This window comes from Piliocolobus tephrosceles, chromosome 7 (genome assembly GCF_002776525.5).
Source record: "Piliocolobus tephrosceles isolate RC106 chromosome 7, ASM277652v3, whole genome shotgun sequence".
In the NCBI taxonomy this organism is placed as follows: Eukaryota; Metazoa; Chordata; class Mammalia; order Primates; family Cercopithecidae; genus Piliocolobus; species Piliocolobus tephrosceles.
In genome coordinates this window covers 144,581,204-144,596,665 of record NC_045440.1, presented here as the reverse complement: position 1 = coordinate 144,596,665, position 15,462 = coordinate 144,581,204, and the positions used below count along the sequence as shown (strand labels likewise).

At 54.5% G+C, this 15,462-nt stretch overlaps 1 protein-coding gene across 6 annotated transcripts in view; it reads right to left on the bottom strand.

The window, feature by feature from the left end:
- The window catches only part of DENND3 (DENN domain containing 3), a 46,450-nt gene that overhangs the window by 15,626 nt on the left and 15,362 nt on the right, over window positions 1–15,462 (bottom strand). For all 6 annotated transcript variants that reach the window (XR_003309471.2, XR_003309472.2, XM_031935921.1 and 3 more), the window contains exons 7-12: window positions 14,900–15,099; window positions 12,759–13,280; window positions 5,340–5,599; window positions 4,040–4,210; window positions 2,607–2,736; window positions 6–113 (exon numbers count right to left, since the gene is read on the bottom strand). Coding sequence is in view for 4 of the 6 variants with exons in the window: in XM_031935921.1 (XP_031791781.1) it covers window positions 6–113; window positions 2,607–2,736; window positions 4,040–4,210; window positions 5,340–5,599; window positions 12,759–13,280; window positions 14,900–15,099 (1,391 nt within the window). In the remaining 2 variants the exon portion in view is untranslated. The remainder of the gene's footprint in view (window positions 1–5; window positions 114–2,606; window positions 2,737–4,039; window positions 4,211–5,339; window positions 5,600–12,758; window positions 13,281–14,899; window positions 15,100–15,462) is intronic.

Sequence of the window (15,462 nt, the reverse complement as noted above, 5' to 3'; positions counted from 1 at the left end):
CTTACCCGGCGTGTAGAGCAGCGCGTCCACCGCTTGAGGGAACGTCTCCCCTGCCGAGGGGGTGATTTTATGCTTCAGCGTCTCCACGGTTGTCTTCGGAAGTGCCATGGGCACTGAAACACAAGACACTTGGAGTGTTACTGTCACAGCCTCGAGGAAATGGACGCAAGGCAGCAGCCTCACGCACTCTGATTTCTGCAGAGTATCAGCTTGCAGGTAAAACTTCCTAATTTGTGAAGACGAAACTCTCTTGGACCCGGGGCGCTGAAAGAAAGTCACGCTCTCTCGGCCTCCTTTCCTGGTTGTCACCTGGCGTGCGAGTGAGTGGCCAGGCGCATCCCCCACCTGTGTCCACACCACGCCTCCACGCCCCTCTGCCTCGAGCCGCCTTTGTTTAAACACAGCCTTCTTCTCTGCTCCTGAGCCATCCCACCTGCTTGCTACCCCCAAACATGACACAATGCCCAGCAAAGCGGAAACATAAAATTCTCCTCAGTAACGAAGGCTTCCCAAGGTGAGACCCAGAGACCCAACCCATGGGTGCAGTTTCCCAACCTAGAAGCAGGGGCACGTGGGGCTGGATGATCCCGGCTGTGGGCGAATGCCCGGCACCCTGTGTGCCATGGGATGCTGAGCATCATAAGATGCCAGCAGCGTCTCACACACAACCACAGATATCTCCAGGCGCTGCCAAATGCCTCTCCGCAGGGAGGGGTGCAACGTCGCCCCCGTTCAAAACCACTGCTCCTCAGGAGATCCTAACACTCCTCTTGCTATCCAATCCAGCCCATGTTTCCAGGCAAAACCTCAAGCGGCCTCCCGCCTGGAGACCCCTGGGGCCAGCCTGCTCTGCGGCCTCTCCTGCCATCCCCTGCGGACACCTCAGCCTCCTGCGTCAAGGACTTCCTCAGTCCCCGCCATCCAGGGCCTGCCCCTTAAGTGTTTCTCTTCCATCATTTTGTTACTCTCACAACAACCTGAGAGACTGGTCCCGTTATCCCCATTTTGAGAAAAGAAAGATGAAGAACCCGACACACATCCACATCCGTGATCGACGGAGGATCACACTGTCAGCAGGGGGTTGGGCGGGACTCCGCACGAGGCTGGCGGGCTCCACCGGGCTGCAGTGAAAGCCAGCTGGCCGCGGCCAACGCCTCTTCAGCTCCTGCCTCGGATTATGACACCTTCGGTTATTATTTAATTCCGTACAGTCGGAGACCTTCCATCATGACTTGCCCATAAGCTACTAAATTAAGCTCAGGCTCATGTGTCATGAGCTTTACCCACGGGAAAATGTTTCCGGATTTGTGAGGCGGGCGCGGGAGCCAGCGCACCACACCGAGTGACACCAGCGTGGCAGTGCCCCTCTGCCGTCATGCGCTGCTAGCAGAGGCGTTCGAAGGCTTTCCTGTAAACGCCCGACAGAGATTAGTCATGAGTTTGGAATGAGATCAGCCGCTGAAGTAGGGCGGCTGTTTGATTTTGTTCCCAAGAGAAAGAAAAGAGCAATCAATGTCTGGTTGCAGGACTGCTGGACAAAAGCTCCTTCAGGCCACTCGGCCGGCCTTGCAGGAACGCAGGCACCTGGGCCTGGCTGCTGCTGCAGCTCAAGGTCCCCCGGGTCACGTGGGAGAGGGATTCTGTGCCCAGAGAGTGGCAGAGGTCCTGCAGTTGGTGACAGACACCACAAAGAGAGCAAACTGTACCCAAGCGAATAAACATGTAAGTGACGTTTGTTCCTAATTCTGGGACAACGTTTTAGAAAGCCAGAGTCCCCTAGATCTATGCCCAAGGCAAATGAAAACAGGTGTGCACACCAGAGCTTGCACATGAATGCCCACAGCAGCCACAACGCGGAGACCACGCCAGCGCTCACTCACTGATGAAGGGACAGACCAAACGTCCTTCACCCAAACAATGTCTATCACTCAGTCACAAAAAGACCAGAAAACCCTCGGCTCGAAGACCTTCACGAGAAGGAAATGGGAGCCTAGCATCAGCCCCTGTGGCTTCCAGAATCCGAGAGCCAGATCCATATCTACAGGATGGCCAGAGGGTTCCTGTCTGGGACAGCTGACCCAATCAAGAAGACGGCGGATCCTGACGTGCAGGGCCTCTGCTCACTCACGCAGCGGTGAAGCCCATCAGTCAACGGGCTGGCTTTGCAGAGGTGCCCAGCTTCTCAGCAGGTGCATTCCTAACTGCAAGCCCCAGACACCCGCTCCCCGCCAGTCAGAGATTCCAGGAGCCGCTCCACAGCCTCCCACAGGTTTCTACTGTGCTTCAGCCAGCCAGAGGAAAGGCTGCTGTCTGCAACTAAGAATCACCACAAATGCTTGCAGTGTACTCTGGAATGCTATCCAGACACACAGACGACGAGGTGCCTCAATTGAACAGATGAGCAAGGGGCTCCAAGGTGCACTGTGCAGTGAAGGAAGGAAAGATGCCAGACAACGTGTGCGACTCGAAAGTAAATTACAAATATAAAAGAAAAAACCGGGAGATCTGGGCTTGGTTCTACTTGATAAAACAGACATCGACCAGATAAAATCACTTAAGGTGTGTAATCAGGACAATGATCCACACTAAGAACGAGCATATCTTACCTTCTTTCCTCATCTTATCGAAGTAGGATAACTTGGAGGCAGCGTAGATGGCGCCTGGTGACTGCAGCGTGCCCACGACGGCATCCATCAGTAAGACGTGGGTCAGTGCCTGCTGGACGTACTGAGGGTCCTAGAACAGAAACACGTGCCTTTCAAAACGGCAAGAATCGCTAAGGTCAGTTCACTGGAGACCTTGTCTCATCACATGGAACAATCCTTCCAAAACGCATTTTTTTCAAAGTGACATGAAGAGTTTAAATCACCGATGAATTTGGATCTTATATCGTATATTTTTTCTCTTAGTTAAGACAAATATTGATTGTTTATACCAGGGCTCGGCCAGTGTTTTCTAGAAGGGGCTAGGCAGGAGGCATTTCAAGTTTTGTGGCCAGTCTCAGCTGAGATCACCCACTGCCTGCCACTGTGGCACGGGAGCACCCAGGGACATTTCATAAACAAGCAGGCAGGACTGTGTTCCAGTAAAACTTTACTTACAAAGACAGTCCGCAGGCCCACGGGCATTGGTTTGACTATGCTGGTTTATGCTCTGTAAACCAGTGGGTATAGCATCAGATGGCTAGTCCAAAAGCCACAGGGCACTGGGATCTTAAACAGGACCCAGTCACCCTCCGCCCTGTGACCGGGAACTTCCTGTAATAACAGCAGCCCTCCTGCTGTGGCCCCGTCTGTTTCTCCTAGCACTGCCACTGTGGTGGGTGCCATCGTCCCCGGCATTTCTCTGAGGAGTAGTGGGGCTATGCACCTCTTTATAACCTGGTGAACTGTTCCCTTTCTATGAGTTCCACGTTCATGGCCTTTGCCCATTTTCTAAGGTGTCTTCCTGTCTTGTCCCGCCCTTGAGCAGCGTGGATGCCTCCCGTACACACCACCTGCCCGTGGTTCCCTTCATTACGGTGCAATTGTCATTTGATATCATCAAAGCTATCAATTTGGCCCAAAGTAAATTAAGGTACAACAATCCCTAGAAAATCATCTTAACCCTGTGGAAGGAAAGCAGTACTGCCCCTGCCAAATTCCAAATCCTGTGACCGTGAAGAGTCGCTCAGAGCAGAGGAGCCCAAAACACCCAAGTCCGGCCTGCGGGTGTGGACAGCACCAGCACCGTCCAGCCCCCAGCCCCACTCTCTGGGACGTCGCCAGCCCGGAGCGGGCAGTGGAGCACCCACACCTGCCTAGACCGCCCTGCGTCTTCTCATCATGCCCTTCCCTAGCGCCAGGAGACCTCTCGCTGGGCCACACAGACCACAACTCCTTCAATGCTTCTGTCAAGGTGGTGCCCGACAAACTCACTCTGCTTAGGAGACCCCGACCTGGCCCCGAGCGCTCACAGCTGAGGACCGCCACAGGACCCGCAGGCGGTGAGAGGCCCCGAGGCAGCCACAGCAAAGGGCAGAGGGACCCGCGTCTCCCACCTTGTGGTCATCGGCCAGCTTCTTCCCAGCCCACATCTCCTTCACCATCAGGTGCCAAAGGTCACACTCAGTTTTCAGGTTGGCCTCGAAGACTTCTTTCTTGGACGCCACTTTGATTTTTAGAGCGGGTATTCTCCTAAGCAGAAATGCAGTAGAGGAGCTCCTGACCTCCTGCAGAGGCAGAAAAGGAAGAGTTAGGAAGGTCACACTCAGAGAACACGTGGATTAACCAGAGACAGCGGCAGAGTGGGCTCTGGAATGAAGAGGCAGATGGGCTGCAGGCACGAACCCTGCTGGCACGCGGAAGGCAGGGCCCGGGGCGAGGGGCGGTATTCCCGTGGACGGCAGGTAGGATTCGCCGGGGTGCAGCACCTACACGCACCCACACAGCTGGGCTCGCCCAGTGTCTGAAGGCGGCGCATTCTTTCACATCCTGAAATATGTCTCTCTCCCGCTTTTTTTTTTTGTTTTGTTTTGTTTTGTTTTTTTACTTCCATCTCCCTTTCCTGGTACTTATTTACCTTTCTTTGGAATTCTAGAAGGAAGTCTGGCAAAGCAGGTGTGGAGAAAAGAAGAAACTGAAGGCCAACAGCAAGAGGTGGATCTACTGGCCGAGCATTTACTAAGGGCTGCGACTGTGGCTTGACTGCCCTTCCGGCTTCTATGACCACTCAGCAGGTGATCACACAAAACACTCGGGTATCTGACACGCCTCTTACAGTCCCCTTAAATCTGGGGAAACAACTATAAGGCGTAAGGTGAATCAGGATGAAATTCAGATTTCCTCGACAGGGAAAATGACTACCTTTAAAGTAGGATGTTAAAACTGTTTGAAGATTTTTTAATTGTTATAAAATAAACTTGTTCTGTTTTACATGAACCAGGTCCGACTGTGACTAGAAAATGTGAGCTACTGTAGCTCACTGTGGCCGGCACACGGCAGTTTCTCAGTAGACATCTCATGGATGAATGAACGCATCCTGCTGTCCCTAATGAGAATGTCAGCCCACATCGCTTCTTGCTTCCTGCCTCCCAGATGCAAGTCAGTTGTGTTAGAAAAGCAGTTACCATTCTAAGCCTGCTCCGTACGTAAACGATTCAATCCCCACCGCCCACTGAGAAGGTATCAGCCTTATTCCTGCTTTACGGATGAGCAAACTGAGGGACAGGAAGCCAAGTGGTCTGCAGAAGGTCTGTGGCTGGTACTTGGCATGGCTGGCAGAGAGCTCAGGGCCCGCTCCAGCCATCTGCCTCCTAAACACAGGTGGGGTCCGGCGCCGCCTGCCCGTGCTGCCCTTACCTCTATATTTCTGAAGGTGGAAATCTCCACGTAGCCTGGCCTTCCTTCGGTTAGGAGGAACAGACGCTTCTGGGTCATGGCGATCTTGCCAACGCCTAGGTTCGTCTTGACGGAGCTGGACAACTTATACACACACTCGTTTTTATCCAGGTGTTCCATCACCAGCCACGGCAGACTGACCTCCTGGGCTTCTGCTTCTGTCTCCTTCCAGCAGTTGTAGAAATCTTTGAATGTTTCTGGGTCGATTTGTTTCTGCTGTCCTTAGTTTTATGAGAAGAAAAGAGAGGTATCTTATAGGCACATACGTCGGGAGCCGCAAGGGCTTCTGCATGACCTGAAGAAACCACGCACTACCGGAACCTGGCAGCAGGTGGTGCCAGCACTCAGGGCGCTGGATGGAAACTGCTAGAAGGTTTTCCAGGGCCTTCCCGGGCAGCCCAGGTGTGTTCAGCTGTCAAGGGAGGGGCACACGATCTAGGCTGAGCCCGCAGCCCTTTCCAGCCCCCCGCTCTGGGATGGCCATGGGACCTGCTTCAGGTAGTCACAGCAACTCTTACCTTTGGGTAGGAAAGTCCTTCGGGGCCGGGCGCGGTGGCTCAAGCCTGTAATCCCAGCACTTTGGGAGGCCGAGACGGGCGGATCACGAGGTCAGGAGATCGAGACCATCCTGGCTAACACGGTGAAACCCCGTCTCTACTAAAAAATACAAAAAACTAGCCGGGCGAGGTGGCGGGCGCCTGTAGTCCCAGCTACTCGGGAGGCTGAGGCAGGAGAATGGCGTGACCCCGGGACGCGGAGCTTGCAGTGAGCTGAGATCCGGCCACTGCACTCCAGCCTGGGCGACAGAGCGAGACTCCGTCTCAAAAAAAAAAAAAAAGAAAGCAAAAAGAAAGTCCTTCGGGACAAGGACACTCTTCTAATGGTGACAAAGACCTTCCTCATCACTAGAACTGGTGGCCACTGTCTCGGGGTCACGAGGGGAGCTAGTCCGAGGATGAAGCTAATGCCGGGAAGGTTGGACCCTTAGCGACACTGCCCTGCCGCTGAGTCCGCCTCGCCTGAAACTGGCCTGACCTCCACACTCTTTTGGTTACAAGCAAATCATTAACTTTTGTTGTTTGCAACTGAAATCACCTCCGCCGATGAGAAGCGGTAACCTTCCCGGGAGGCCAGCACTCACGGACTCTGGAGTCAGGGGGCCTGAGCCTGAGGCCCGCTTCATGGCTGTTCACAGAGACTCCTGGCAAGTCGTGGAACGAACCTGCTTATCTGTCAGCTGGAGATGGGACGACCCCTTGGAAATCCCAAGTCCCTGCCGGCAGGTCCTGCCAACTCAAGCCCCTAGCCTGCCTGCTCGGCTCTGCCTCCACCCTGTGTCCCAAGCCTGTCTGTCCCTCTCTCCATCCCCTGACCTGCAGCAAGTCCCCCTCAATTCTGCACAGGAAACCCCTCCTCAGTGGCTCCTGCCTTCAGAGCCAGCCCCACTCACAGCCTGCTTCGCTCGGCACTCAGAGCCACTTTTCTAAAATGCAAGGAGGAGCTCCCGCTCCCGTTTCCAACACTCAGGGCTGCTTCTGTACACCGCCACATTCCTCCAAGATTGGGCCCCACCTACCCACCCCACAGCCCAGCCGTACCAAGCATGCTCCCAAACGGGTCGTGTTACACACACACACACACACACACACTCATCCTGCCTGCTCACACCGGGAAACTCCTACGCATCCCTCAACACCCGGCTAGACGTGCCCACGCACAGCCTTCCCTGATAAGAAAGAAACATCCTGGCCAGGCCACTGCTGAGCTGCACACACGCTTCCTTTATGGCACTGCTGTGTCCAGCAACACTTGCTATATGTCAAGAACCACAATTCGCTCGATATGGGGTCCTACTTACAGCCACCTTGTGAATGAGGTGGCTCATTCACAAGGGGAAACTGAGACACGGAGAGGAAAGCCCTTTGCCAGCAGACCTGGGCTGTGAGGCCGGGCAGACGGTCTGCCCAGAGCTGGGGTATGCCTTCCTGCTGGTCGCTACTTGAAAGGGGAGTACCTGTGACCCCAGATCCTCAGATCCCGAGTGTGAAACCAGAAGACGTGGCTAATGGTCCAGCTCTGCCGCGCCCCTGCTCCGATTCCATAACAAAGCGTCAACAGCGACACCTGTCTAGGGAATCCGCTATCATGGCCACAGCTGAGTCCAGGACGACTGAGTCGTCACGGCAGCAACTAAAAGAGGAACGCCATGGGAAGACTCAGCACTGTCACAGGGTCAGGAAGATTTTTTTTTTTTTTTTTCTTTTTTGAGACGGAGTCTCGCTCTGTCGCCCAGGCTGGAGTGCAGTGGCCGGAACTCAGCTCACTGCAAACTCCGCCTCCCAGGTTCACACCATTCTCCTGCCTCAGCCTCCCAAGTAGCTGGGACTACAGGCGCCCACCACCTCACCTGGCTAGTTTTTTGTATTTTTTAGTAGAGATGGGGTTTCACCGTGTTAGCCAGGATGGTCTCGATCTCCTGACCTCGTGATCCACCCGTCTGGGCTTCCCAAAGTGCTGAGATTACAGGCTTGAGCCACCGCTCAGGAGGACTCTTAGTCTCACTTCAGAGTCACAGGCACTGGGGGCCCTGCAGGGTGAGCTGAGCAGGAAGGCCGGCTTCAGCACATGGCGCAGGCGCCAGGCGGTTATGCGAAAATCTCCACCAGGTGGCGGGATTCCCAGTGAATTCTTCTTTTTGCCTGTCTGTATTTTCTAGTCACCAGATCCAAAGAGAAGAGAAATATGCACCAGTAAGGGTCTCTCTAGGTGCAGTGTGATTGTTCCAAAGAAGTCACAGAAGAAGACAAAGGAGGGTGCTGTGGCCCGGTGGGCGAGGCCTGTCAGGCCAGGTCTCTGCAGCCCCTGTGCTGGGCAGTAAGGTCATCTGTGAGGTCGCAAAGAGCATGTAGGTCCTCTCCCCACTCCACACCTACGACTGTTTGCCAGAGTCCCTCTTCTGTTTCAGAAATACCATTCAATGCAGCCGCCTCCGCCTCGGCCTGGGGCGCCTCAGCCTACCCTTCCCAAGGGTTCTGAGTTGCTGGATTTATTTTAATTTTTATTTTATTTTATGTATTTCATTTTCTTTTTTAAAAAATTTAGAGATGGTCTTGCTCTGTCACCCAGGCTGGAGTGCACTGGTGTGATCATAGCTCACTGCAGCCTCAAATTCCTGGGCTCAAGCCATCCTCTAGCCTTGGCCTCTCAAAATGTTAGGATCACAGGCGTAAGCCAAGGCGCACACTCTGGGGTTAAGGCAGAAGCACTTGTTGTGTGAATCACATCACATAAAACAATCTTTCGGTCAGGTGGCCAGGCGAGGAGAGGCCCCAAAAACAGGAAAAGGAGAGTGAGTGCGAATGAAAGGGCGAAGCCATCACCTGATGAAGGAGCCAGACACCCTGAGTGTGGAGCCCCAGCCACGAGTCCTGCCCCTTGCACCACTCAGGGCGAATCTTCTAGCTACCTGGTCCACAGCAGTTCCTGGGGCTGGGCAGGGTGAAGTGAGTGTCACCAGAGCCTGACATAGCTTCTTCTCACAGACAACAGTGCTGACCTCAGGGCGAGGGCACTCAGGGCTCTAGAAAACCCCAAGACAGGAGGAGCAGCAAGACCAAAGTCCCCTCAGGCAAGAAGCAACGCTCACTGCAGCTGCCACCAGTGCTCAGCCAGCCTGTGGACACCACGCCACCAGCACTGCAGCAGAACAAGACAGTCCATGCCCAGGGTCACTGTGCAAACCCACCACCATGCATACCCACAGGCACTGTGCACACCGACCGCCACTGTGCACACCCAGACACAGTACAGCACACCCACGACTATGCTCACCCACAGACACTGTGCACACCCACCGTGCATGCCCACCACCGTGCACACCCACCCCCATGGCACACACCCACACTATGCAGCACGCCCACCACTATGCTCACCCACAGGCACCGTTATGCACACCCAGACACTGTGCACGACCACCGTGCACACCCACTGTGCATACCTACCAAAGTGCAGCCACTGTGCACACCACTGTGCACACCTACCACAGTGCACACCCACAGACACTGCACACACACCCCACCAGCACCATGCACACCCACGGCCACTGTGCACACCCATTATGCACACCGACCACTGTGCACACCCAGACTGTGCATGCCCACTAACGTGCACACCCACGGCCACTGTGCACACCCACTATGCAGCACACCCACCACTGTGCACACCCGCAGCCACTGTGCACACCCACCGACACTGCACGCTTATGACCACTGTGCACACCTCTGGACAGCAGGCACACGCACGAGCCTGTGCGATCCACAGCAGCTGCCAGGCCCGCGCTTGTTGCCCAGGCCCACGTGGGCACAGTGCCCAGTCCTCATTTGACTCCAGTTTCACACAAACACCAGCTGTTAACCTCGCTCTCGTCACCCACACGCCTCCAATACAACTGTTCCTGCTCGGCTCGGTGGCGTACAGGCGACGTCACCATTGGAGCTGTCCATGGACGCCTTGCTTCCGCACAGCCATGCTGGAGGCGGCTGACACGTCGGCGTCCCTGGGGAGGGCCACCTCACGGGCAGCTGCAGCAGGGAGCATACTGGCCTTGCGCTGTTAATAGCATATTTTGCCATTAAAGTATGTAATGATGAAATTGCAATAATTTTTTGAATAAAATCTGATGTATTCTTATATCACATAAATTCGTCCAAAGATGGTGACACCGAGCTCTGACCAAACTTCTTTTTAACAAATGCCCATTTGGCCAAAACATATATTAGGTGCTGCTTTACACTGGTCACTTCAGGCGCACGTGTCCCAGAATCAAGACCATTTCCTAACCTAATCGGCAACGTAAGCAAGGCCAAAGTGACAACAGGGCCACTGATGGCATTGTCACAACCAGCCAGGTCTGCTGGACAGGGCCCACACACCCCACTGCAAACCCCCCTTCCAGGGCTCCCTTGCAACTGGGCGGCCACATGACACGATTCCGCCCAATGAGAGGAAACAGAAGTCACTGTGTGGTGGGGGGGAGGTGCCTTAAAAGGTGGACGGACCCTGCTCTTGTGGTGCTAATGCCCACGGCCGGCTCGTGACCGGGAGACAGCAGGCTGCTCCAGGCCACAGAGGAGTGACGGAAGCAGCTGGCCCGAGATGACACTGAGGAGCTGCCATGCATGCCCTGGACTCCTGTCACGTGAGAGACAGGCACCCCCAGTGGGATTCAGCCCCTGCCCTGCCCCACAGGTGGCTCCTGGGTGTGCTCACCATCCACAGGAGCTCGACGGAAGTGGGTCCCACCCTGCCCTGCTTGGCTGGTGCATCATCGCAGTGTCCCCAAAGCACAGCACGGGAAGTGACCACAGAGCATCTGAACTCACCCTCATTGGACTCAACAACTGGGACCAGTGAGCGCACGATCTGATGGCTTCACCACACAGGGAGAGGTACAGTGCGTGCACACACACACGCAGGCTCTCACACACATATACACACATACACACACACATTCTCACAGCCACACACATTCATATACACACATAACACTCGGCCATGACATCCCTCAGAGGCCACAGGCAGGATAAGCAAGGAAACTGCATTCCGCAGCACCTGTTCACAGCCGGAAGAGGGACCTGCCAGGCCTCTGTCACCAGGACAGCTTCTCCCGAGGGCCTGAAGAGCCCTACACATCTGTAAGGAAAGGAAAAGCAGCCCAAGATAAAAATGGGCAAAGATCACAGCAACACAGCTCGCAGAGAAGAAACCAGAACTGCTCCCGAGCACATGTGCTGTTGGCGACGTCAGTGTGGCATCCTTGCACACTCACAACGGGTGAGAGTCGAGACCGAGGAATGTGTGCTGCCTGGGAGGATGGAAGTGCAGCCCTCGCCAAGCCCGAACGACGGTTCTCACATCTCAAAGCAGGCCTTGGGTACACATCTGAGAGGGACTGACCCACACATACTCCAGGAAACAGGTGCGACACCACTGATGGTGAAACAGGTGGACAAAAGGTGCCCACACACTACAGCACAGGCAGTGGTTGAAGTGAATGAACCCAGCAGATGTGGAGCAACACAGATACGTCTCAAAAACACCATGAATGAACAGCACGTGCAAACTCAGACATACGGTGGGACAATTCCCATTCTCCCAATTTTGTGTTTAAACTCACAAAAACCTAGGTCCTGTGTCAGGTGCATCCATTTGTAGTAAATGCATAAAAACATGGCCAGAAAAAAGAGCTCCAGCTTGGGACAATGGCTCCCTCTGGGGTGGGAGGGAGAGAGGCGCACCGCGCTGGGTCTAAGCACAAGCCCACTGCACTCCATGGGAAACGCAGCAGGTGTCAGTCTGGGCGCAGGACCGTGACATTTGTCACAGGACCCTGGCATTTGTCCCGTGTCCCTGCTTTTGCATGTGTCTGCAGCATTTCAGCTGAGGCCATGGTTCTGTACAGATGCTGAGCAATTCTCCCAGGCAAGGAGCGTCTTCATCTCCCATCAGCAATTCTACGTCCCTTCCACCCACATAGAGCGCAGCTCAGAGCCCAGCCTGGAGATGTGTTTAAGATCTCAGCGACAGGCACATTGCCTAAGGGCCCTGCCAACCACACCCGTTCCCAGGTAAGTGCCCAGAGCAACAGTCAAGACCACGGTGCTGCAGCAGTCTTGCCTGTCACCAGCTGGCGGCTTACCTCACCACTGCTGTTACCTGACCATTGTCGTTAAGTATTTAAAATATATGGGACCAGGCATGGTGGCGCATGCCTGTAATCCCAGCACTTTGGGGGGCCAAGGCAGGTGGATCATCTTGAGGTCAGGAGTTCGAGACCAGCCTGGCCAACATGGTGAAACCCTGTCTTTACAAAAATACAAAAATTAGCTGGGCGTGGAGGCACATGCCTATAATCCCAGCTACTCAGGAGGCTAAGACAGGAGAATCACGTGAACCCAGGAGGTGGAGGTTGCAGTGAGCCAAGATCGTGCCATTGTACTCCAGCCTGAGACAGAACAAGACTCTGTTTCAAAAATAAATAAAGTAAAATAAAATATATGTGCCTGGTTCAGTGGCTCATGCTTGTAATCTCAGCACTTAGGGAGGCCAAGGTGGGTGGATCACTTGAGCCCAGGAGTTCGAGACCAGCCTGGGCAACATACTGAAACCCTGTCTCTACAAAAAATACTAAAATTAGCTGGGCTCGGTGTCACGTACCTGTAGTCCCAGTTACTCGGAAGGCTGAGGTGGGAGAACTGCTTGAGCCCAGGAGGTAGAGGTTGCAGTGAGCTGTGATTGCACCAGTCCACTCCAGCCTAGGCGACAGAGCCAAACCCTGTCTCTAAATAATAAAATCGGTGATGGTGCCAGGTGTCCTCTTACCTACAGTCAAGGCCTCGAACAGCCGCTGGATGGTGCTGGCGTCCTTCACGATCCCTGACTCCTGGACCCGCTTCATGAAGTCGTCCAGCTGCATGTACTCCTTCGGCAGCTCGAAGTTCTTCACGTGGTCGTCCAGCTTCGAGGCCTCGTGCGGCTTGTCCAGGATCTCACTGATGAGCCGCATCAGCTCCGGCGCCTGCTCCGCCTGCGCCCGCTCGGGGGCAGACATGGATTCCACCGTCCTTTTCACCAAATCAGTGGGAAAGATCCGTATGTCTGTTTTATACAGATTCTGGAAGTCCAAGAGGGCGTCCAGCAGCTGTCCTTGCATCAGATGAACGAGCCCTCGGAGGTAGACATAGCGGGCCAGGAGCAGAGAGTTATCAGGGGCCAGAAAGTCCATGGCCTTGCTCAGCAGGGTGACAAAGTCGGCATAGTACGCCTGCACGCACTTGCTCTCCAGCGGAAAGTGGATTTCGGGAATCTTGAATGTATATGGGGACTTCAGCGTCACATTCAGTACTAAAACATTAAGGGGAAAAAGGAGACCATTAGCACAGCCCTTACAAATGAACACGTGTCCCTGTGACATCATCTTGTCAAGGACAATGTTTCTCTGGATGCAAAATAAAATGAGAATGGGTGTGTCCCTCCAGAAACCTCCAGAAAGCTCCACGCACCCACCGCCCTGGGAGGCATGAGAGAACCCTCACTTTGCTCCCATGGTACCCCAAGGAATACAGCAGCTAGCATTCACTGAACAATTTGATTTGCTACAACTAGTAATACGATTGAGGTATCAGGTACTGAGGCTTTATTTGAGGATGAAGCTAATAGTCGAAGCCAAGATGTACTTGCTAGGCAGGATGAAGCCCTTTAGAACCACTGCTTCATTTACCTTAAAGACAACTCAGGACAGGGGTATTATTATTAGAGTCCTGTTCTACAGATGTGGAAACCGAGGCTTCCACAGCCTGGGTTACTTGTCCCAGGTACACAGAGACTAAGTGCCTGAGCCAAACTTCAACCAGGTGTGTGTCTCACACCAACTCCTTCTATAGATACTACCTAAGGGCCCTCCGGGTGCTAGGCACCAACTGGGTGCTGGTTTTCCTCTTCTCCCGGGAGCTCCAGTGGACCGAGAGAGCAGGCAGAGGGTCACGGGGTCTCCAGGGGAAGGTTCCGAGGGCAGAGAAAGCGGAGCACGCTCCCAGCGTGAGTGGGCACAGGGCATCTGCCAGCGGCAGACTGACAGGTGTTCAGAAGAGGAACCACAGAACCAGGGAGGTGAAGTCGCCTGCCCAGGGTCACACAGCCAGGGGCAGAAGGCTCGGACCCCACAGTGGCCTCCAGAATGTTTGCTCTGAGCTCCAGCGCTCAGCTGATAAGGGCAAGGTGGTCTGTCATTCACGCACACTGCCCCTGCTAGACCATAGCCCTTGGGGTCATCAAGCTGTCGCTCATGCGGCTCCCGGGGTCCGAGCACAGTGATCAGGAGGAACCACGGGGTGCTTGCTGCCTGGGCCTGAGACAGCAGCTGCAGGTGCCCCGGGGGTCAAGGCCCTGGCCTCCCAAAGTTTCTCCCATCCACTAGGGACAGGATGTACCTCCCCGAGAAGGCGCCAGGCAGGGCTCAGCCTCTCCGTACACTCCCGTCTCTGTAGAAATGTCCCAACCACAGTCACAGTCCCTCCCCATCCCGGGCCCTGCTCACTTTAGCCCTGGCCCTGGAATGCCAGCTCCACAAGGGCAGGGGCCCTGGGCTCCTTCACAGCTCTGGCTCTAGAAAGTGCCTGGTGCCCCCTGCCTCCTATCACGTGTGTATGTGTAAATATGTATTTATACACATGCAATCCACACACACAGAGACACACACAGCCTGTGCTTGTGAAGGATGCCGAACCATGCAGAGCCCCCGTTACCTTTAGCAGTGACACTGGGTGGCAGAAAATATAGGCAAGAAATAATTTTCTAGAAGGCACACAGTTGGCAAAATGAATATTCTAAACATTTCAAATAACTCGGCTACTAAAACAAGCCCACTCCTCTCCCCTGAAACAAGTTCCAGTTTTGCTCAACGACTTGCAGTGCAGGAATGGGGGGGACCGACACACAGCACCACGATGGGGGGCAGCCCTTACCTGCGCTGCTGCCCGTCCAGCCTGCGGTGTCCGTCAGCCGGAGCGAAGAATTCCTGGGTACCAGCTCAGGCATGACGACGTCCTGCAGGTTGGGCATGCTGACCACCATGCGCCTGTGGATGACCTGCAGGTGCGAGGACTTCCGAGAGGCTATTTTCTCAATGGTCGGTCTCCTTGGACTTCCAAGCATTCCATTTATTCTGGGGTAGGAAAAGGCAACGCTTTACTTTATAGACACAATAATGATGGCAGAATAAGCCTAAACGAAGCGTTTTCCCCAGTGTAATGAAGAGCATGTGATACTCTTACAGACCAGTGGAAAACAGACCGGTAAGAACGTGTTGCCCAAACCTCACCAAGTGCAGCCTCAGGGAGACCCAGACGCGAGCCCAGAAGAAACCAGCATAAGCCAGCAGGAGCCCTGACTGCAGCGGACGCGTGTTGGAGGGGCTCAGGAAAAGAGCAAGGAAGAGATGGAAAACCACAGGGGAGGTGGGAAGAGAGAAAGGAGATGGAAAAGAGTGACACCAAGGAAGACGCAGGGCCGCAAACCACAGGGAGCA